The sequence below is a fragment of the Neopsephotus bourkii genome, unplaced genomic scaffold (genome assembly GCF_033783945.1).
Source record: "Neopsephotus bourkii isolate Nb327-2 ecotype Australia unplaced genomic scaffold, CSIRO-AGI_Nbou_v1 NB_463, whole genome shotgun sequence".
Classification (NCBI taxonomy): domain Eukaryota; kingdom Metazoa; phylum Chordata; class Aves; order Psittaciformes; family Psittacidae; genus Neopsephotus; species Neopsephotus bourkii.
The window spans coordinates 486538-509453 of NW_026900965.1; the positions used below are offsets into that span (position 1 = coordinate 486538).

The 22916-nt window shown below is 52.0% G+C and overlaps 2 protein-coding genes across 2 annotated transcripts; one reads left to right on the top strand and one right to left on the bottom strand.

Moving 5' to 3' along the window:
• Nucleotides 1-6244: 6244 nt before the first annotated feature.
• On the top strand, nucleotides 6245-12956 carry LOC133210441 (dual oxidase maturation factor 1-like). The gene is made up of 7 exons (XM_061349813.1): nucleotides 6245-6414; nucleotides 7215-7378; nucleotides 8268-8325; nucleotides 8906-9040; nucleotides 9193-9406; nucleotides 10634-10848; nucleotides 12375-12956. Exons 2-7 carry the CDS (start codon nucleotides 7232-7234, stop codon nucleotides 12587-12589), a joined length of 984 nt encoding a protein of 327 aa, XP_061205797.1. The 5' UTR covers nucleotides 6245-6414; nucleotides 7215-7231; the 3' UTR covers nucleotides 12590-12956.
• A 3478-nt stretch (nucleotides 12957-16434) lies between these two features.
• DUOXA2 (dual oxidase maturation factor 2) lies at nucleotides 16435-22407 on the bottom strand. The gene is made up of 7 exons (XM_061349814.1): nucleotides 22286-22407; nucleotides 21198-21361; nucleotides 21010-21067; nucleotides 19061-19195; nucleotides 18678-18891; nucleotides 17402-17616; nucleotides 16435-16954 (listed from the first exon to the last, which is right to left on the bottom strand). Exons 2-7 carry the CDS (start codon nucleotides 21342-21344, stop codon nucleotides 16839-16841), a joined length of 885 nt encoding a protein of 294 aa, XP_061205798.1. The 5' UTR covers nucleotides 21345-21361; nucleotides 22286-22407; the 3' UTR covers nucleotides 16435-16838.
• Nucleotides 22408-22916: the final 509 nt, after the last annotated feature.

Genomic DNA, 22916 nt, shown 5'->3' on the forward strand with positions numbered 1-22916 from the left:
TTGTACCAGGACTGTGGAGCTGGCAGAATTTCTGGGTAATTGATGGCTGTTAGAAGGCACATGCAGGCCAGAACTGCTACCCTGTGGTGTTCTCCTGCTGTGGGAAGACAATCAAAGTGGTAATTCAGGCAAGTCCCATTTTGATGGACACAGTAAACCCCCTTCCTACACCATGTAGGATCTAGTAAGAGTAAACTTAGGGCTTTCCTTTCTTTCTGTTTCCAGTTATCAATGTGCCTATGGTTGTGGCATCCTCTATCCTCTCCTGTGCAGGAAAAATTTTGCCTCCAGGAGGAAATTGGCACCTGTTCCAGGTGTTTTCAAACCAAAACCTATTGCACAAACTGGCCAGGGTGGTGACACTGACCACGAGCCATCAGCCTCCAGCACCCCCTCAGGAAGCAGCTCCAGGCTGTCCGTGCTGCTAGTGTGGAGGGCAGCAACCTGCTCCAGGACCTGGATGCAAACACCATGGGAAGCGAAGGGACAAGATAGATGCCAGCAGGGCAGGAGGACTTGTGGGAATACGTATCTGGGACTTGGGCCAAGGTGGACTCTGTTCTCCTTTCCTGATACCTGTGACAGTGCTGAACCTCAAAGACCATGTCCTTTCATGGAGGGCCAGCTTCCCAGCTTCCTCACCAGCCATGTGCCCTTTCTCCAGAAGGAAGAGAGCAGACGCTCTGAAAGGCTTTAGGGAACCAGCTGGGAGGTCTGTGAGACAATGGAGGGAGGAACAGGGCCACTAAATTTGTGTAAGTGCTAGTGCGAGGACCTCTGAAGGTCTCCAGTTCAACCTCTCACTCACACCAGGACTGTCACCAACTGCAAGACACTATCCCAAGGAGATGGTTGGTAGGACAGGACCACTGGGCAGGAAGAGCTCTGCAAGCCTTTGTGATACCTGAAGCTGGTAAAGGGCATGCACATGAGACCTGGCCAACCTCAGGCCTGGTCTTAGACATCTGTCTTAGACATCTTCCACCATAGTGCTTGTCCTCCTGCTTCAAGTCTTCAAGCTCATCCTAGCGGTGGGGGTCCAAGTCAAAGTAGAGGGACTCTGAGTTTGTAATAGGTCCTTGGAGGGCTCTGGGACAGCAAGGGGTTCTTTCAAGACCTAAACCGGTTGGAAGGTGATTCCACAAACCCTACAAAAATGTGTACTGGTTCCAGCTGGACTGAACTATTTGTTGCACATAAACTAAGGCAAGGCCACCTCTGCTTGCAGGCTACCTTCACTCCATGGATTATTATTTTAATATTAAGCAAGTGGTGGGTTGTGGTTTATCTGAAACTACCTGACAGGAGGTTGTAGTGAGGTGGGGTTGGCCTCTGCTCCCAAGGAACAAGGGATGGGACAAGAGGAACCGGCCTCAAGCTGCACCAGGGCAGGTTTAGATGGAGCTGAGGAACAATTCCTGCCCCAGAGGTGCTCAGGCATTGGAACAGGCTGCCCAGGGCAGGGCTGCAGGCACCGTCCCTGCAAGTGTTCACACAGCGTGGAGACGAGGCCTCAGTGCCATGGGTTAGTGGTGGCCTGGACAGTGGTGGGGAATGGTGGAACTTGATGAGCTTAAAGGGCTTTTCTAACCTGGTTGATTCCATGATTCTATGATCTTACAATACCTCTGCCCACACACTGCAGACCAGCCCTCGAGCCTTTCCACTGGTTTTCAGACCCATGCATTATTCCTTACTGCACCACCTGCTTTTGGCACTTTTGCCTGGATGGAAAAAACAGATCAAATGATCTTCTCCCCACAGCCAGGATACAGGGTGCAATGTGCCTGTGTGTGCTCACACACTGCATTGCAGTCCAAGGTGGAGTAGCGTTGCTTTGTGCATTGATTCCAAGGCTGGCAGGGAGACACTGGATAAAGGAGTTCCATGGAAATATGTGTACCATTTTAATTAGGCCTGTAACAACAGGGATTACAAGGGAAAGCTTCTCTTGCAGCCTGGGACCAAGCAGTGCATCATCAACAAGCCCTGGCAAAGCCTGGAAAAGTTCAACTCGCTGGTAGTTACGTCAAAGTGGCAAGAATGGCTGTTATCTGTGCGGACAGGTTCCCCAGGCTGGAGTGGCAAAATCCCTCATGAGACATGGCCCAGCACTCATGCCAGGGCAGTGGAGCTCTGTCACAGAAGTGGGACCCTCAGTTGAGGTTGGGAGCCAGTCTTGGAGCTGACAACCTCATTTGCTCTTTAGTGGAGAGGCAACATCTCTAACATAGATGCAAGATAGGCAGTGATGCCCTCCCCCTCTCCTGCATTCTCCCAGAGTATCAGGGCCCTTGCTCATGCTCCTCCCTATATCCCTCTGCTCTAGCAGCTGTTGCAGAGCTGCAGTGCTGGGATCAGGGCAGGCTGGAAGGGGCTGGGCACATGGGGTCTGTGAAACAAGAGAAAAGTGATGGACCTGCTGCCCCTCAACCAGATTGGGCAATCCCAGCAAGGGTATGACACTTGGAAAGGAACAGGGACCAGCCCGAGCCCCACATCAGGGGGTCTCTTTGGCTGTCACAGGCAGGTGTTTAACCCCCACTGGTGCCCATGGGGTCTCTGGGCAGGATGGAGATATTCAGAAGGGCAATGGAGCAGCTGGGTTTCTGTCCTCTGGATTTCTGACAGCATGTAGAAAGCTGCAACAGCACTGGCGGTAGCTGAAAGCTGCTTAGGGCAGGGAGCAAAGATGATCAAGCAGTTCCAAGTAAGATGATCTTCCTGGCATGTGCCTCTGAAGGTCCAGGCCATAGGAGACTTGTTTCTCTCCTACATGATGCCTGTTGGAAGGGGCAGAGGTCTGATCACACAGCACAACTTCTGGATGAGGATTTCCTCAAAGTGTTGCTGAAGCCTCTGCTGTTCCAATTCCTGCTAGGATGACGGGTGGCTCCTGCTGAGCTCTGCATCCATGTCCTGGCAGCCTTCTCTGTTGACCTTGAACTTCCTCCATGATGAGATATGAAAGCCAGCTCACTGAGTAATGTAGTGGGCAGCAACATCTTCCCCTTCTCTCAGAGTCTTTAAGTAACTTCCAAGTAGAGATGGAAAAATACATCCTTCTTGCAAATATATCTAGGGCCAAGTCATAGACACAGCACTGTGAACTTCTCTACTCCTCCATCTTTCCTCCTGTTCCTCCCTTCAAGGTGTTTCATTACTGGTCATTCAGCTGTTGCGAAGAATTCCAGGCAAGGACATGCATCCAAGTGTCTGGATGGGACATTGGATGGCCTTCATCAAGCAGAGCCTCATCGTGATTCAGCAGCAGCATCCACCACATCAGGGACCAGGCTAGAAGTGTGATAAGGACAGCCAATGGGGCTGTCCATGGACACACACACCATGTCTGTCCCACTGGCACCGATGGGTCAGGCAGAAATCCTCTGATCAAAGGGTGGCTTCTTGGGGCTCCTGCTCCATCCCCCAAATTGTCTCCTTGCCCAGGCATGTCCCCGTGCCTTCCCCGCCTTGGTTCCTGGCACCATGAGTGATGGTGGCTGATCCAACACTGCATGGTTGCTTGTGCAAGAGGTGATGGGTGCTGCTCCCCTTGTCCCCACCTCCCTCAGATGACCTGGATTGGGTGACTTATCCCTTATCGCCCCATCCATCCCTCACAAGCGAGTGAGGCAGAAGCTGCCTGATAAAACCCCTGTTACCATCATGACCTCAGGCTTTCTGTAGAACCTCTTCATGGATTCAGAGTGCTTAATGAGGGGTAAATCCAGAAATTTTCCCACGCTTACCAGCTCACAACCCCATCAGCACCCCAGGGAAGTGGAGGATCCCACCACCCCTGTCACACACTGTTTCCATCACTGCTGGGGACAGATGAGAGAGCCAGAGCAGTCCATGGGCTCCCCCAGTGTCCTTGCCTAAAGATGTTGTGTTGTGGGATACATCCTTTAGAGAAGGAGGGAAACTTCCCCCCTGCACACTTTCATTTTTGCCAATAGGGCATCTACCCGAAAGACACATCTGTGATGCTTGTCTGAACAGCACAAACCTCACAGGGCCTCAACCCCTTCCCCAGGAAAACCCCATACACTGGTTTGGCCAAGCCAGTGCAGAGCCCTGCTGCCTCTCCCAGATCCAGGGAGTGCAAGGAATGCTGGCCTAGTCCCCGGCCAGACCACTTCTCGTCCCGCACACCACCCCACATGATATGTGGGATGAGGATCTCAGTAATTAATCTCATCCCACCAATTATCAGGCACCTCCTCAGTTATCCCTGACCCCTGCTGGTATTTCTCTTTCCAAGAGGTCCAAAGCACCACTTTTCCACTTAGTTGCCCCCAAGGATCTGTGCCATTTGCTGTGAAGTCCAGATCTTCCTCTGCTTTGCAGATACTTCCAGAGCTGATGCCACATCGTCAGCATTACCTGCATCAGCAGACACCTCTGCAGCACAGCTCTGCCCACACTTTTCCCAGCCCCAGGAGCATTCAGTGTTCAGACTGGGTAGCACTAGCCTGGGACTTGAGAGGAAATAGCAAAGTCTTTGCCCAGAAATGCCTTTATTTCCTGTTTCACATGAATTAAAACTTAGGTTAACCTCCCCCTGCCAAGCACAGCTTTCCAGGGCACCTGGCCAGGCCTGCTGCTGGGATGCAGAAAGAAGTACCTAGGGGACTGCAGTAGCTGTGCCAGCTTTGGAGGAAAGCCCCAGATGTGGGTCAGGAGAGTGTTTCTGCTGACCTGGGATCTCTTGGCATCAATGCAACCTGCTGCAGCCAACCGGAATGCCAAAGAATGAGAGCAAGCCCAAAAAGCTTGAATCTTCATGATCTCCCCACCATGGCCAAGTGAGTAACTTGGGCATCTTCTGCGTAACAGGGCACTTTGACTACCTGAATCACACTGGGATCCCCTCTAGATCTGTGCCTCTCTGCTGGTCCCCTTGGCCAGCCTTCTCCAGTGACTGGCAGGTCAGCCAGGACCTTCCCAGGGAATATACCTGGGGGATGGAGTCAGGAGCAGGGTCAATGAAGTGACTGAGCAGCCACAACCAGCTAGATGACCTCAGCGGGAACACTCCACTGGGCAGTGTAGGCGAGGGCTTTGAAGCTCCTGGTAGCACCACAGTCTTCATGTCATAAGGAACGGCTGGACTTTTCACCACTCTGCAGGAAAAACTGAGGAAAAGAATCATAGAATCGTGGAATGATTTGGGTTAGAAGGGACCTTAAGATCATCCATTTCCAACCCCATGCTCATGGGTAGGGACACCTTCCACTAGACAAGGTCACCCAATGCTCTGTCCAACCAGGCCTTGAACCCTGCCAGGGATGGAGCATTTACCACTTCTCTGGGCACCCTGTGCCAGCTCCTCAGCACCCTCACAGGGAAGAGCTTCTGCCTTAGATCTAACCTGAACTTCCCCTGTTTCAGTTTGAACCCATCACCCCTTGTCCTGCCCCTGATGAAGAGCCCCTCTCCAGCATCCTTCAGACACTGGAAGCTGCTCTGAGGTCTCTACGCAGCTTCTCTTCTCCAGGCTGAACAGCCCCAATATTCTCAGCCTGTCTCCATACAGGAGGTGCTCCAGTCCCCTGAGCATCCTCATGGCCTCCTCTGGACTTGCACCAACAGCTCCATGTCCTTCTTATGTTGAGGACACCAGAACTGCACACAGTGCTGTAAGAGGGGTCTCAAGGATTGCAGAGCAGTCACCTCCCTCTGCATGCTGGTCACGTGTGGAGCAGTGGTTATTCTCACGAGGGCCTGCACAACCCAGGATTAGAGCTGAGTGAGACAGCCTTGAACTCTCTCTGTCTCAGCTGAGCCGGGGAGGCCTGGGGTCGAAGAAAAGTAAGCAGAACGCTGAAACAGGAGCTTGCTGGCCACAAGGAATGCACCGCTTATCACAAGGCACGCACCCTGCTGTTGCAGAGATATGTGTGTAAAACTTAGCTTAGCCAATAGCAATGTATAGACAGGCGCGTGAACAGGTTTATGTAGCCAATGAAAGATGTACAGCTGTCACATAAACTATCACCAATGGTATAAATTAGGTGAGCCTGTGCAATAAATCGAACAAGAAGCGTAACTCATATTGGGATTGTCTTCTTGATTCGTGTCGCTCCTCCAACAGTCACGCTAAAAACCAGAAGGCAAACCCTGCCTGGGATCCCTCACCTCAGCCACGCTGCACAGTGTGGAGCCAGCTGCAGCTCCCTGCCTGCCCTGGGGCTCAGCAAAGGCACCAGGGGCCGGTCAGCTGTGGGTAAAGCTGGATGCAGCCACCTCTGGAGGCGGGCACCTTAAAACACTGGGAGAAACACTGCTGTGACACACTGGTCTGGCTTCTTGCCCACAGCCCTGGGAGCAGCGCAAGCGAGCAAGTAGCATCCCGGAGCACGCTGCGGCTCCACACGGCAGCCAGCCCTCAGGATCGGAGCAGCACAGGTAGGATCAAAGCTGGGAAGGGAACCGGGTGTTTCCGAAGCTGCTGCTGGAGGGTCCCCATTCCCTGGGGGATGGTGAGCAGCCCTTTCCTAGCAGGGAAGCAAGGAAGAACAAGGAAGAGACGTTGGCCAAGTGCCATGGCAAAAACCCAGGGCTGGCTTCCTGAGCAGCATTCCTCTGCCCGCCATGGCACAGCACTGCCTCAAGCCAGCTCCTGGGACAGAGGGTTGGCACCCTGATGCCAGAGACAGGCAGTTTCTCTGTCCCCTCTGGGTTATTCCTGTTCCTTTGGACGGTGAGGAGTTACCTCCAGCCAGGGCTCAGTGAGGAGCACCCGATGGGGTGCAGCCTGTGTTTTCATGGTGATTCACCAAGCGCCCTGAGCACAACACCCACAAGCAGGAGCCAGATTGCTTGACAAAGAGCTGAACCGGGGAGGGTGGAGGCACAGGCAAGAGACCAGGGTGGAGAACAAGCAGAGGAGGGGGACGAGAGGCCCAGCAATGTGTGCCCATATTCTTGTCCCATCACGGGGACAATCTGAGCGTTGCAGCACGTGTCCCAGCGGCTTCAAACCTGTTTTGCTCTGGGATGTACTCCCCATCCCAGCCCCGGGGAGACGGAGGGCTCCTGTGGGAGATGCCTGAGTGAATGCCCAGATGCAGGACTGCAATGTGAACAGGCACTGGGGATGCACATGCTGGCAAGTGGGCAGCAGATGGGTCTGTGGAGAAAGCTGGGTAGGGTGGATGTGAGGAGGTAATTTTCTCCCCGATGTCCCTCTGGGTGTCTATTTCCAGCCCGCACAGGCAGGAGGATGACGCTATGGAATGGCTCCTTCCCCTTCTACCCCGGTGCCAATCCGTGCTTCCCCTTTGACACCACCTGGGCTGTCATTGTCTCCATCTTCCTCTCCATGTTGGCCACTTTCATCATCATCCTGCCAGGGATCCGGGGCAGGGGGGTAAGTGGAAGGGCAGGGGGAGCTCAGCCATGTGGTCCCTACCCTGCGCATCCCAGATGCTTCCTCCTTCCCAGACTCGAAAACAGACTCGGGGAGCAAACATGCCCACAGGTTCATGGCCAGGCCTTTGGGAACTCTAGCAAGCCATGGGGGTGAGCTCCAGCCCACCCCAACCCAGCATGTACCCCCATACTGGAGCCACTAAAATCCACCCAACATTTACAAGGCACCCAGATCTGCACTTGTCTGGATTTCTCTGTGAGCAAGCCTGGGTGACTTCACAGAAGTGGATAAATAGGGTGAGGCTCAAAGACTTTGCTCCATTTTCCCCAAAACCTGAGTAGAAGAAGGAAAAATGCACTGTGTGTGCCCCAGCACTGATCATGGGGCTCTGTGTGGCCAACAGGCCAACACCCTACATGCTTGTCACATGCTTGGCCCTGCAGTGAGGCTGGCCAAGAGATGGCTTCCCCCAGGGAACACACTGAGAACCCACAGCAACTGCTTTTGTCTCCAGATGTGGCCAGCTGCCAGCACACCTAAACACATGAGGTTTGGGGAAATGTGGAAATCCCAGCTCAGCACTATTAACGGGAGTGTCTCCATCCTCCTTCGCTGTAAAGGGGACAGAATGACTTCCCAAATGGGCTAGTTTTGACCTTCTTTCTCTGCCGGGATCTCCCAGCTGCCTCCCGTACCCAAAGACAGGGATCCTCCAGCCCCGTGTGTCCCTGACACCACCCGCTTGCAGAGCCTGGGAGGCGACTCCCGAGGGGAGGGGCAAGCCTGTTTCTCACTGTCTGACATTCCTAAATGGCACACTTGGTGCTCCGGTCCCCGTGGCACAATCTGACTGAGACCTGTCCCCCTCCCTGTTCACCCCTTGCAGCGACTCTTCTGGTTCCTGCGAGTGGTGATGGGTCTCTTCGTGGGAGCGGTGGTCCTCAGTGAGTACCAGAGTCCTGCGCGGGGAAGCTCAGGGATGCCCAAGACATGGGATGAGAAGCAAGGCAAGGGAGGGTGAACAGAGCAGCCAAGCACCAGCTCCAGCCCACAGGATGAGTTTATGGGGAAGACAGACGCCCATATGTGCCTGGGACCTGGCTCCAGCAAATTGTGGGAGCTGCGTCTGTCTCATCTCTGAAGGCTTGCAGTATGCATAGACCACCTCCTGCGCAGTCACTGAAAGCCCACCACCAGCTGCCAAGAGCCAGACAAACTGGGAGGTGCTTTCATGAAGACCAGTTCCTAGCCAGTGCCCACACATCAGCCCTATTGCCTCTAGGACTGCAGACTGCACTGGGTCTGGGGAGAAACCAACCTAAGCAGGGATACCAGGGCCATGGATCTGGGTTGATATTGGGGAAGGACATATAAGGCTCCTTGGGGCTTATAGCCCAGGCCTGTTCCTTGGGATGGGTTAGATGATGTTCAGGCTACTGTGGCCATCATGGCAGGTGCTTCTAGCACTAGGTGTCTCACCACCAGACTATAACTAATTAACTTACTATAACTAACTCTTCACAGCCATACAGTTCACCAGGGACTGGGAGACTGGCTGGGTGACAGCAAACACCTCCTACAAGTCCTTCAGCCGTGCCCTGGTAAACGTGGACATTGGGCTGCACATTGGCCTGGCGGGGGTGAATGTCACACTAGTGGGTGAGTGCATTTCACACCAGGAGAGGATTGGGTGCAAGTCCAGCAGCCATGCACCTGGGTAACGGGGCTGTGGGCCCTTGAGGTCCCACACCAGGAAGTCTTGGAGCTGCCCCCAAGGCTGAGAAAGGTCCTTAGTCTTCATTATCTGGCAGGAAACCCAGTGCGTCAGCTCAATGAGACCATCAGCTACAATGAGCACTTTGCCTGGAGCTTCGATGCGGACTATGATCACAGCTATGATGAAGGCCTGGAGAAGGGGCTCCCCAGTCCCATCCTCTACGTGGCGGAGAAGTTCACCTCCCAAAGCCCCTGTGGCGTGCACAGGCAGTACCGCATCTCCAGCCGCTACGCCTCCCTCACACTGTGGTAATTCAGAGCAAGAGGTCAGCCCTATATCTGCTCACTGGGGAGGTGGAAAGAACCAGGTAGAGCACAGGGAGCTTGATAGAGCCACTCTCTTCCCTGTAAAGCCATGTCAAAGCCTTGGCTGGTCTCTGTCACCCACCGTTTTGCAGAATGAGGGATGCTTCCTGCACTGCCTGTCTCCCCAGAGTCCTCTTCTGTGTTCTCTGGCCTGATGTGCAAAATTGCTGTTGGAAAAGAACTATTCCTCATTTGAAGGAAAGCAGATGCAGTTGTGTAGGGTGCAAAGTCTTCTCCTAAGGAAGATGCAAAACCCTAGTAAGATGTGCTGGGGTTGAGGGGATTTCCTCTTACATCCCAAAGATGGCATAAGACCATCACGAGTGTGCTCAGAGGCTTTCTTGTGGCATTGAGCTGAGAGCTCTTGTGTGTGCTCTCATCACGGAGTCTCAGAGCATCTACATGTGTCTCAGAGGTCGTGGGAAAGGCACTGCAGGCGAGAGTGTGTCCTACGATTCTCCCTCTAGACATAGGCCCCAGGTCCCTGCCACATCTCCTTTTTTACTTCCAAGAAAAACAACTAGCCCTGCCCAAACCTTCCTGCCATTGAGAAGGAGCATTTCAAGGCAGGGATGTTGATGTAAACTTATTTTTCATTATTATTCTTGGAATCAGAACAATTTGTTAGGGTCACCTCCCCAGTGAGCTAAAGCCAAACCCCATGCACAGGGCAGGGCTGGCAGCTGGGCTCCCTCCAAGTGCTGAATCAGATGTGGGCATGGCTCCTTGTGTGGTTCTCCAAACAAAGGCCTCCCTTGTTGCTGTTCTCCCTTTGGGTAGGTGAGAACTGCCAAGTTGACCACAAGAGTCAGAGAATGAGAAAGAACGACCTCTAGAGGTCTTCAGCCCCCTACCCAAAACAGGGCTCATGTCAAAGCCATATCAAGGTGCTTGGGGCTTCGTGAACTTCAATACTGGATGTCCCCAGGCATGGAGAACCTTCTTGAGCACTGTGGGACCTGTCCTGCATCTCCACCATGCATGCAATTATGGAATTGTTTGGGTTGGAAGGGACCTCCTTAGATCAGTCCGTCCAGCCTACCTGCTCAAGCAGGACCAGCCAGAGCAGGTTTCCTAGGGCAGTATCTTTCCATTAGGATGTGGAGAGGAGACCCTCAGAAGAGGCTCCAAGCATGACACCTTCTGCTCGGTTTTGTGGTCCTTTTTCAGGATGGCCTTTTGCACATGGCTCGTTTCCATCCTGTTGTTCTCCATGCCCATCCTGCTCTATGGTGGCTACATGCTTCTACTCACTGCCGCACTGATGCTCTTCTCATTGCTCTTCTTCTTCACTGCACGGAGCACCGCTAAGTGCCCCATCCGGTTTGGCACAGCTGCCTTGAAAACAGACTATGGAGGATCCTTTTGGCTGACATTAGCGACGGGTGAGTGCTCAGCTTGTTCCTGGGGTTGTCATTCTCCATCCCTGCAGCAGTGATGCTCAGTGATGCTTCAGCAGCACCTCATCCCTTCTGTTTCCATGGCTGCTTGAAGAAAATCATGTTTTATTTTGTTTTGATTTTGATTTTTTTTTCCCAATGAAATACATGAATTCAGGATAGCATCATCAAGACTGGGAGAAAAAGAGCTGAGCAGCCATGACACCCCAATGGCCAAAGCTATCTGCATGAAGGTGTGCCCAGTGGAGTGCTATCGAAGTCAGAACTCAGAGTCAGGGAAAAACCTGGCCTGGAAGGACCCTTGAGGGTCTCTCTCCCAATCCCTGTCCAGAGCAGGGCTAACCATAAAGCCCTATCAGCCTTGTTCAGTCTGATGGTGTTTGTCCACATGCCTAGAGACCCCCTCTGCCTCTCAGGACCTGCCCCACCTGGTCCCGCTCATGGGCAGCAATTGTTTCCTTTTCTCAAAGTGGAATTCCCTGTGTTACAACTGTGCACCTCCGAGAAGGAGAGTGGCTCTTTGTCAGTAGCAGAAGGTGGCGGTTACGTCCCCTTCAAGGCTCCTCTTTTTCAGGCTAAACAAATCCAGCTCCTCAAGCCTTTCGCCATAGCTGGTGGGCTCCAGACCCAACTCTCTCAGCCATTTGCCAAGTTCATTGACTTTTTTGGTACCTCTCATGAAGGCGTAACATTTAGATCCCATCAGAAGCACTTGGAACTTTATATCAGACCCTAATCATGAGATACTTACTGAGTCTTCTGCTAGAAGTACTGAAATAGAAATTGAGAAAGTTTGTGAAGTTTAGAAGCCAGATAGGCTGCATCCAACGAATAAATGATAGAGAAACAATAGAGCTAGATAAGGAAATGACTCTTCAAGGAATTGTAAAGAAAATAATTATATTGTCTAGTATCATATATCGAACCAGAAAATCCATGGAAATGCCAGAGGGAGCAGAGCAGTACAGTCTGGCAGACACTGAAATGTCTGTTATAATCTCAGCCCTTTCAGATAAAGAAGGAACATTGTCGAAGTAACTTCCAAGTTATCTGGTAGCTGTGTAAAACCAATCACTAGAACACATGAGAATCAGGTCTATGCATTGATTAGTACTTAAGTAGGGCCAGACTATTCTGAGGTCATTTTGTAGAGGAATCATGTTTGGTAATTCTCTTTGCCTTTAGTTTCTCCATCTGTTAATAGGGATAATTTCTTCAGAGACCTGGGTTAGTGGTGGTCTTGGCAGTGCTGGGGTAATGGTTGGACTTGATGATCTTAGAGGTTTTTTCCAACCTAGTTGATTCTATCATTCTATTCTATGATTCTCTTTTGTGCTGGGGTGCCCAGACTGATGGCAGAGTCCATATGTGGAGATGAAAGCAACATCTTCCCTTGGTCTCCTGGCTGATGCTATGTGCCACTGGCCTCCAACCCCAGATCTGGATCTGGGTGGGGCTGGGACACAGCAGGGCAGAGGTGCTAACATGTCTCCCCATGCTGTGCATTGCAGGGCTGCTGTGCCTGCTGCTGGGGCTGGGTGTCATCATCTTCAACTCTGTGCAGCCAGAGAAACTGAAGCTTGTCTTTAACCTGGACGAGAGAAAGGGAGAAGAAGAGGAGGGGTGGGACAAGCCCTACCTGCCTGCCGAGCCCAGTTCCTCTGCGCAGGACATGCTGATGGTGCCCCTGAGTGAGCTTTGTGAGGTGACAGCCACCCAGCAGTAAGGGCAAAGCCCGAGGACATCCCTTCTGAATCCACGCTCCTATCCAACTACACCAGGAGCACGGGTGGGAAGACACATAAGAGCTGGTTGACAAGAACATCCAAGCCCGGAAAACGGTCTCAAATATGGCAACTTGCCCTCTCTTTTTTTTTTTTTTATTTTTATTTTTTTAATGTTTTTTTGTTTTACTCACCAGCAGCTGGAAGAGGTTTTGGGGTAGAGACAATCCAGCCCCATCCCTGATTGTCCAGTCACAGGCACTGGGCTACTGCAATTCCCCTTAGTCCAACCCCAACAAACCTGAAGAGTCCTAAAGCAGACACTAAACTAGAGCAAACAGGAGAAACCAAGTAGCTGCAGATGAATAGATATGAGTCCCCAAGAAGTCCCCTCTGCTCAGGGATGGTCTTTCCAGCAGTGGTCAGGAAGACTGAGGGGAGCTGTGCTCACCAGGGTGCCCTGTACCTGGTCTTGACTGGAGAGCAGTTTGGCAAGGAGGCCCACGATTTCGTACAATACTGGAGGCACCAGACCTTGGAGGACTCCTGAATTTCAGTCCCATACTGACACCCCACAGCTCAAGTTCGATGCAAGTCCAAGATGTGCTGGGCTGTACACTGGGCTGGAAATGGCACAGTCACGGAGTTGATTGGTTGGCTCCTGTTTCTTACAGTGCTTATAAACACCCTAAACCACAGCCACCAGCCTGTGAGCAGCCTGGGAGTTGTTGGTGCTTTCATAACCCTATGATCAGAGGAAAAGATGTTTCGGTGGGAGGGAAGGAGAGGAGGAGATGGGAATGGAAGTGCTGCGGTGCCCCAGGAGTGGCTGTAATCACTTAACAAGAGGTGAGCATCACACCCAGCCTGGGAGGGAGGGGAGGAAGAATGTTTCAGGTTTGCTCCCCTTTAGCTCTGTGCAGGTTTTGCTACAGTTTTGTTTGTTTGGTTTTTGCTCACTTATTTTCCCTTCTATCTCAATAAAATAAATTGAACCTAGTCTTTCTCTTGTCTGTTGATAGAGGTGTCCCTCTGAGGGGTGGCTGGCTGGGGATGCTCTCTTACTGTGACATGGCAGCCATAGGGAAAGAAAGAAGGCCAAGGCAAATGCAGAGGCCAGTTTTGGTCCCATATGGGGCATCTGACCATGGCTAGTAGGCACAGTGCAATACAGGCAAGTCAACACACAGTAAATAGGGTAACAGAGCACCTCCAGGAAAACAAACAGGGGCTATATAGGAAGGCTTCAGCTCCTGGAGTGACCCTGGCAAGCGGAAGGCTTGATGGGAGCAATACCCAGCTAAGCAGAGAAGTTTGCAGAGGGACCACAGTGAGGCATGGTGTGCTCAGATATGGCATCCTGCCCCTTCCCACTCTGGATGGAAGAGCATTCAACCTAGAGGACCTACAGGACTCAACAAGCATTTAAGAATAGGTTGGAGCTGAACAACAATGGCATCTATGAGGTGATGCTTCAGCCTACAGATGGACTAGATCAAAGTGCAACAAATCCCTTTTATTTCATAGAATCATAGAATGGTTTGGGTTGGAAAGGACCTTAATATCATTGAGCTCCAACTCCCTGCCATGGACAGGGCCACCTCACGCTAGACCATGTCACCCAAGGCTCTGTCCAGCCTGGCCTTGAACACTGCCTGAATTGCCTTGAACACTTTACTGAACTGAAATTCAGCCCTCATAAACTTCTGCCTTTCCTGGCATGTTCCCCTGGCATCGAAGCCTGGAGCAGGGGAGCTGGCAGCTCTGCATGCCCTGGTGCAATGAGTACCTCCAGGAGTGGGGACCGCCATCCTTGCAGAGCTCCAGGCTGTAAGTTCTGAGTTTGCTCCACTGCTGGCACTGACTCCCTGGTTGGACCCCAGATTCCTTGGATCCTGTGCGGCCAGAAGCAGCCTGGGCCAAGAGCCAGGGATTTAATGTCAAGTATTTTACATCTTGTTATCTAGGAAAAGCTCAGTCCAGCCAGGAAACGGAGCCTGGAGCTGAGGTGGACAGAGGAGGTAGGACCTGCGGCAGCATAACACAGGGGCTGTACAGCCACAGCTCTTATGGTGCATGTGAAGAAGCTACTATGACAACATGTAGTGAGGAACATAATCACTCCTGAGCAATGGCCCTCATGTGTGCTCCTCCCTGTGGTGGCAACAAAGGAAGTCTTCAACTTGCAGGTTCCAGCCCCATGACACAGCCAGCCCCTGTTGGCCTGGCAGTGTTCAAAGGCAGGCTGGATGGGGCTTGGAGCAAGTTGCTCTAGTGGAAGGTGTCCCTGTCCATGGCAGGGGGTTCAAACTGGGCGAGCTTTAAGGTCCCTTCCAACCCAAACGACCCTGGGATTCTGTGATTCTGTGATACCCTGTTCTTCACAAGACACAATGTGTGAAGGGGTCTCTGCATCCCCCCTCATGTCATTGCCTCTGCTCAGTTGGCCCCATGCAAGCCATGCTGCAGAAATCCCAGCTGTCCTGTGTTTGCTAGGAAGTGGGCAAGGCACACAGAAGTCTGATGTCTCTGTGCTTCAAACAGATTGAATGTTGTTTGTTCTGTTGATTTGGATTCAGGGCCCTGTATGGCTGATGCAACAGGACAAAGCTTTTCCTCCAGTGAGGATGCTATTGGGGGGAATCATCCCTAAAGGCAGGAGGTGAGGTTGGAGAGTCCCAGATGCAGTGGCAGAAAGAGTGGGCCCCCCAGCCTCCTGTGCTCTCAGGGGACAGGATCTGTCCCACACCAGCCCCAATAACTTGTGGTTGCTTGTAGCATCTTCCCACAATGCCTCTGTACATGGCTTGCATTTGGAAGCAAGAAAGACTTGAGGAAGGATCCTCCTTTTCCTGAGGGAGTTTTGTTGGTTTAATCTTGCAGCTTCTGTCCTACCACTAGGCTAGTTAAAGTCCTTTCAAAACTCCTACATTCTACAATGCACTGCTCTCCAATACAAGGGTTTCACCTTAAGGGTTTCAAAGACCCTTGTGCTTCTTTGGGGATACCTCTGCCAGGGCAGCTTCCCCCATGGGAAGGTTGTGTCTGTGGGGGACTTAGCATGAGCCAAGCCTCACAACCCCACTTGAGAAACCACCCCCTGGAATGCCCAAAGTATTTCAAAGGAGTGGGTTTTTAACAAAGTTTTATTAAAAATAACTGATGCCCATAAGAAATCACATTAGTGCAACACAAATAGCACATGAAAGAAATCAGTAACTTAGCTTTTCTCAGAAAGAAAAGAGCCAAAATACTGCAATTAGGTCCTTTACAATTAATTGGACTGAAGTGGCCCAGGTCTCCAGCATTTAGATGTGGAGATCTCTTTGTGCCAGCCATGGAGACTTCATCAGGCTGGTGGGTTAGGACCCCATCTTCTGTTTGTAATAAAGCATCTTGATGCACTTCATTTCTCCCCTTGGTTGGGTTTGACTCCTGGCCTTGTCTTACATTTTATGAAGAGCCCAGCCAGCTCAAGTGTGCTCCCGTTGGAGAGGGGCAGTGTCATTCTTCCGTCTCCTTCCTTTCCTGTCACATTTTTTTGGCCCACACTAGACTACAAGTGTTACCTAAGAAAACCCAAGTTGGAAAGTGAAAACAGCCACATCACCACATTCCTCACTGGCAAGCTCCATGGCATGTTCACTCAGTCTTCTGCAGCGTTTGTTTTACTCTAGCTCATGCAGCATCCAGCCTTATGGCCTTTGGGTCTCTGCCTGGCCCTTCTAGGAAGGCCTGAAGGTCTACACTGGATTTAATCACCAGCTTTTTGAATTGCAGGTGCTCCCCGTAAGCACCAGTGAGCTCAGTTTCTGGGGTGAGAACTGGCCATCAGAGAATCACTGCACAAAGCTGTGCCAGGGATGGACCAGGAAGGGCATTTCTGTTAGAACAGAGATCCCCAGATGAGTGTGCAGCTCGACCCACCAGAGCTGGGAGCTGCTCCGATGGCAGCCTGCTGGCTCCCTGCAAAGACTGCCCTTTCCAGAGGGCATGGTCAGGGAGTCACAGTCTGCAAAGGCACTTCTTAGCAAGTACCCATCCCAACACGGATCCGTGCAGTCTTCAAAGGCAGTTGGATGGAAAAATGGGTCTCTGGGGACATCAAGAAGTGTTTGTGCTCTGCCCTTTCAGGCCCACTTCAGGGAATGAGTGAAAAAACTTTCTTCTAAATGATATTGGGGTTGAGTTTGGAGGGCTGAGAAGGAGATAGTGCCCTGTTCGCAAGATGAAAGTTGGTGTACGCTTCAGTCACCCCTGGAACTCTTCTGCTTTGTCCTCACGGAGATCAAAGAAAGTTTTCAGGAGGTCCAAGTTGCAGTAGTGCAGTGTGACAACACTGATCCCAGCCATGAAACAGAGCAAGCCTGGAAGACACGCTCTCTAAGAACATCCCTGTCAACCCCAGCACACTTCCCCACTGTAGCCCTCCTTTGATGGTCCCCTGCCAGGGGACAACACCTTCGCTTATGGAAGATGGCCTTCTACTTCATGAGGTAGCTTCCACTGTTATGCTGGGCATCTTAAAACCCAGGTATGGGTCTTAAAACCCAAGCAAGTGATGCCCATCTTTTTTTTACTGCACCTCAGGGACTAAAACTCCCTTCATCACCCTTGCGATGGGGATGGTGTTCCCCAGCTGCCAGCCCTGTCCACATCTCTGCCAGGATCTGTTTTGCCAAGGCCCAGGCTGGGTCTCTGGTGGGCTGCAATCCCCAGACTTGCTCACCTCCCCTACTGGAGTGAAAGCACTGGGACTCTGGCACACCCAGAGAGACAAGGTGCTGTGCCCTGACGTAGCTTGCTGTCCTTACCAATCGCCAGCGTGATCCAGAAGGATCCTCCATAGCCTGTGTGCAGGGTTGCAGTTCCAAACTGGATTAGGCACATCGGGGAGTTTCTCACAGTGGAGAATGACAGCAGCGAAAGGATCATGAAGGCCCCTGTGAGGAGGAGCATGTAGCCTCCATAGACTAGGACAGGCATAGAGAAGAGCATGTTGGAGATGAGCCAAGTGCAAAAGGCCACCCTGGAGACAAGAGAAGACCAGTGCATTAGTTGTGCAAGTGCCACTCACTAGGATGCTCTGTGTGAAGATTTCCATGCAGAAGGAGGAATCTGGGCTCCTGGTTGCACTGTATGAGGCTCAGAAGCTCAGTGGCACGCTGCAGTGATCTTGAGCCTCTCAGGCTGAACAAGCAGATGTGCAATGCTCATGCTGCTACATCCAGCAGTCAGAAGCAAGGATTTCTTCCCATTGCTCATCCCAGAGACCATGCCAGCCCCAGAGAGGCTGCAGCAACCCACTGAGTGTATCTAGACCATCTCAGCTCCCTGTCCTTCCACGTGTGGGGCACTGCAGACCATAGAGAGTAGCTCAGCAGACTGGGATGATTGCAGAAGCAGGCACAAGTCATTTTCAGCAGCTCTGGACTTGGCTGAAGGGCTGGGTGACAGGGGAGGAGCTCTTGCTCCCTTTCCTAGCTTCCTCATCCCTGTTGTCAGACCCAGAGCAGGGGGAACAGCACTGCAATGGCCCTTGCCCTCCACTACCCATGGTAGAGGGGACCATCTCCTAGTCCTGTGGACCAGCTCTCCCTCAGCCCAAGTGAGCAGAATCATGTTGCTGCTCAGCAGATCCTGCTGAAGAGTTGAGATTGGCCACAAAATAACAGCATTATCAGCTGTTCGTCATTGGTCCCACTCCCAGACATCACATACCTTCACAGATGGGAATGAGAGAGTTCTGCTCATACCCATGACCCCATGGCCACTAAGGACAGCAGCTCCGATTGCCTCCATGGGGATGGACCCCTAATGTCATCACTGCATCATGGCAAGGATCTACACCACATTCCTCTCTTCTGTGCCCAGCTGTCATGGAGCTGATCAGCAGAGAGAACCAGGACCTCCTACCTGCCCACAGTGTCACTGGTTTGACAGCAGACCTTGCAGAGGTCCCTCCCTGCACATAGCATTCCTCTTGGCAGTGTGAAATCACTATCCATCTCAGAGGCCTAGGGAAAAGGCAGCAAAGCCCTTCCCACATCCTTGCATCCCCCCTGCCTGCTCCAGGAGAGAAAGGCTCACCAGAGAGTGGCCGATGCATAGTGGCTGGAGATGCGGTACCGCCTCTGCATGCTGCAGGGGCTTCGCGTAGTGAACTTCTCTGCCACGTAGAGGATGGGCCTGGGCAGCCCCCGCTCCAGTCCCTGGCTGTAGCTCTGGTCATAGTCTGCATTGACGCTCCAGGGGAAGTGCTCATTGTAGTTGATGGTCTCATTGACCTGATTCACTGGGTTTCCTGATGGAGGGAGAAGAGCAAGGTCCTGCTGTGTCCCAGCATCCAGGGTGCTGCCAGTCAGGAGCATGGGCACCTCAGGGACAGCAGGACTCAAGAAGCCTCTGTGCAGACCAAGGGTGCCCAGACCTCCTGGGGCCATCAGAGCTGCAGATGGGGACATCAGACTCACCCCTGAGCGAGATGTTCACCCCCACCAGGCCAATGTGCAGCCCAATGTCCGCGCTCACCAGCGCTGGGCTGAAGGACTTGTAGGAGGTGTTTGCCCTCACCCAGCCGGTCTCCCAGTCTCCCGTGAACTGCACAGCTGCCAGGAAGAGTAAAGCTGGGGTTAAAGTGGGGCTGGTCTCTGGCTTTGCCGTGCCTCAAGGGGGGAATCACCAGTGAGCAGACGCAGTGTTCCCACCGCCGCACTGCAAGGGAGGGTGAGGAGGGCAGGACTGCTGACTCAGCCGCCAGGACATGCCTCAACCAGCTCCCACGCCCTGCAGAGCTCCTGTCCTTCCCTTGCTGATCATCCACTCCCTGCATCCGGGAGCGGGAGAGCTCAGATCCCCAGGGACGAACCCCGTGACCTGGTTCCTTCTTGGACATCCTCTCCAGGACTTCCCTGCAAGCTCCCCACCACGATGAGCACTGCAGTCCCTGGGACAGGCCTCTGAAACGAGCCCGTTGCTCAGCCTTGGGAACAGGTGAGTTTCATTCCAAGTATTAAGCTACCTGATTGCACTGCGAGTGAATAGTGAGAAGATCCCTGTCAAACGGAGGGGGTGAGGGGGTGGTGAGTGCTGTCACAGCTCTGACAGCCGTTTCAAGCTGGGGAAAAAGGAAAGTTTGGATCATTTCAGGTATATATTCTTTGTCACAAAATACCCTTTCCAGAAACACTTTCACGTTGCAGTGGGATTCATTTTCCAGCACTGAAAAGAGCTGAAAGTGAATGCAACGATTTAAGCTCAGGCTGAACAAGAAAACCTACCCAAAAGTGAGCTCAGGTGCTGAATCAACTTATGGGGGCACTGATCCAGTAGCAGCTCTGCAGGAACATTTTCTAGCTGCCGGGTTGAACATGCCCTGCTGCTGCCAAACAGAAACCTGGATGCCAGCTTTAAAACAATGAATTCCTCCTGTGTGCCCAAGCAGCTACTGGATGCATCCTTGTAACAGGAGTGGTGCTGAGGGGTTCTCCAGGGCTGGGCTGGTTAAAGCTGTGCAGCAAGCCCTGATCTCCAAACTCCGCCATTTCCAGCCTGGCACCACGTTCCTGGGTGGCTCTGGTGGCATCTCCCAGCACATGGGCATCCCTCAGTGGAGGGCGAGCACTGCGTGCTGGACCGTGTGTCACCTGGCCGAGTCCCATGGCTGGTCACACTTCTATCTACTTCTATTGCCTGGTCATATCAAGGCTGCATCATTTAGGTTGTGCTTCATGACCAAGCAGTCTTATGATCTGCCTTGTCCTTCACAGCAGAATTTCTTTGGTTTAGAGCCAGGGCTGGTTGCTTTCCCTGTCTGGCATCCTCTGTCTCCTTAGTACATCTTCCACTTACATACCCGGTCTGAGTCGGAAATCCCACAGCCTGGTTTCCACCACCAGTGCCATTTATTGCAACAGATTTCCTGGTTTATACTAAATCAAATAATCTCCTCCATCTCCTCCCTCCTGCCTTGCTCTTGGAAGGTCATTTACTGCTCCCCTGCACCCACCCCACCCCCCCCCCCGTGCTTTATTTCAACCTGCTCTCTTCACATCACAAGGATCCTCTCACCCTCCAAACACAGCCGCCCGCTCTCTGAGCTGTTCAGCTGTGCTCACTCAGCTTGTATGGTCAGAGGAACATGGGGCTGTGCAGCCCACCAGAGCTGGGGCTGTTCCACCTCCGTGGTAAGGTTACAGCCAACAAAGCTCCCTCTCGATCCAGGAGCGACCTCAGCATCACCAGGTGCCAGGGATGGGGAAGCCCTTTGGGGAAGCTGTGCCACAGCTTTGCAGGATAGGTGTAGGGTAGACCCTGCAACCAGCCTCAGCTGTGACCACCAGCTCGCATATCCCAGGCACAGACCCTGCCCAGGGTTTATTCCTGCCCCAAGCCCACCCTCCACGGGATGAGCAGCACTTACTGACGATCACCACTCCCATGATGAGGCTGAAGAGAACCCGGAGAGTCCAGTACAGCCTCTGAGGGACACATGACATAGAACATCAGGCAGGAAGGATCAGACCTGGCTCACCCCAAACCAGCCAGGAGTGTCCCAGCACCCAGGCTGGGGGGAGCAGATGCTTATGCCCAGGGAGAGGGGTCACGCACCACCCGTCCACGGATGCCTGGGATAATGAGCAGGAAACTGCAGGCAAATGTTAGGAAGACCACGAGCACTATGATGGTGCTGACATCAAACATAGAGACTTTTCTCTGCTGCATGTAGAAGGGGTACACGCCATCAAGGAGAGTCATTCTGCACCTCCAGGAGCCTGCGGGAGAGAGGTGGTCACAGCGGGCATCCTGCAGTGGCCTGACCACTGCCTTGAGCCTGTGGTGGCTCAGCTCTAGAGCAACTGAGGTCCACCTCAGGACTCCCCAGAGGGACAAGGAAATGTGACATCCCACCCCCTTTTCCATGCCTTCTCCTCAAGGCTTTTCCCCAGGAGCTGCAAAGTACAATCTGGGAAGGAGCCAGAAGCAACCCCTAGAGCTGGGGTGTGGGTCCGAGGACCATACAAACATCAGGAGGTTAAAGGAAACATATGAGATAATGAAGTGTGTAATTCCCATTGGCAGCTTTGAGCTCCCACTGACACTTCAGTTCTAGCAGTTAGGGAGCTCCCCCCATTTCTGGTTTAGATCTTTTCTACCAAAACTGATTACATGCTTAGTCCTTTTGTTTTGCTTATTTAATGGCATCTCTGCATGTAACTACCCCAGGAAACCATCAAAAGTCAGGGAATGCCAAAGCTGATATGAGTCATGACCCAATACAATTTCATCCTGTCCCCACATGGAGGAGTTGATTCAATTCTCATTTTCTGAAAACAGTATTCATTGTAATTTTAAGTAAGATACAACCCAGAGCAATTCAGCCACGAAAAATAGGGTCCCAAATCCCTAGAAGTGGGTAGAGATTACAATAAATATCATAACACCATTTACCTGGGCAGTTTTCAATGCATAAATCAATATTTGCTTTCAGAATAATTCCTGTTCAGCCACCCAGATCATTACAGCAATCAGTTTAATAGAGACTGGCTGGACCTGACCTTTTATTTACTCTCTTCTCTGGACTAACAAAGATGTCATGTCTATTTACAAATCTTGTTCTGGGCCATTTTGCTGTAACTGTTTTGGGCTATTTCCCTGGAAAGCCAGGCCAAGAGAAAGGCAGCTTTCAAGTGCCGTACCTGCTATGATTACCTGGCAAGCAGGAGCTGGAACTGATTCCCAATACTACACTGTCAGACTGAAGTCCAGCTTTGGGGTCCCGAGCCCAGCAAACATGCCCATAACACTGTCTGAGTGGCTGTAAGAAAAGAAATAAATGAACAGCCTAATGTAAGGCAAGTTAAATCTTGATCACTTGAATTCCATCAGTTTTGTTGTATCTTTGCCCAAATTTCCTATGAGAAGAAATGAGGGCAGGAATGATTTCCAAGCCTGTATTCACTGAAACATAACTCTGCAGCTTTAAACAGATCAACAACTGAAAGCCCAGAACATAACATGGAAAATGTTGACTTGTTAAATCTAAATTGAACTTTCAAACAATATCAAGGGATGTTGGCATTTCCTCTATACTCTGCATCTGCTGGGAACAGTTTTATAGAGAATATCCAGGGAAACAACCCTTTCCTTTGCTGCCTGCCCAATCTTTCTTGTTCGATTAGCTTGCACGGAAGACCAGCTCCTTGGTATTTTTGCAGCTTTAAAGTAGAAAACTGGTGCCTGCAGCTCAGGGCTGGAGAAACTGAAGTTGTTGCACCTTGGAAAGCACCCTCCATGCAGAAGCATGCCTGTGGCCCTAGAAGTCCTGTG

Excerpts from the sequence above, each read along its gene's own strand:
- DUOXA2 (XM_061349814.1), bottom strand. The coding sequence starts at position 21,344 with ATGACTCTCCTTGATGGCGTGTACCCCTTCTACATGCAGCAGAGAAAA. Across the intron at positions 21,068-21,197 it reads CAGGCATCCGTGGACGGGTG|AGGCTGTACTGGACTCTCCG; the intron begins GTGCGTGACCCC and ends TGTGTCCCTCAG. Across the intron at positions 18,892-19,060 it reads GGTGAACATCTCGCTCAGGG|GAAACCCAGTGAATCAGGTC; the intron begins GTGAGTCTGATG and ends TCCCTCCATCAG.
- LOC133210441 (XM_061349813.1), top strand. The coding sequence starts at position 7,232 with ATGACGCTATGGAATGGCTCCTTCCCCTTCTACCCCGGTGCCAATCCG. Across the intron at positions 7,379-8,267 it reads CAGGGATCCGGGGCAGGGGG|CGACTCTTCTGGTTCCTGCG; the intron begins GTAAGTGGAAGG and ends CACCCCTTGCAG. Across the intron at positions 10,849-12,374 it reads TTGGCTGACATTAGCGACGG|GGCTGCTGTGCCTGCTGCTG; the intron begins GTGAGTGCTCAG and ends TGTGCATTGCAG.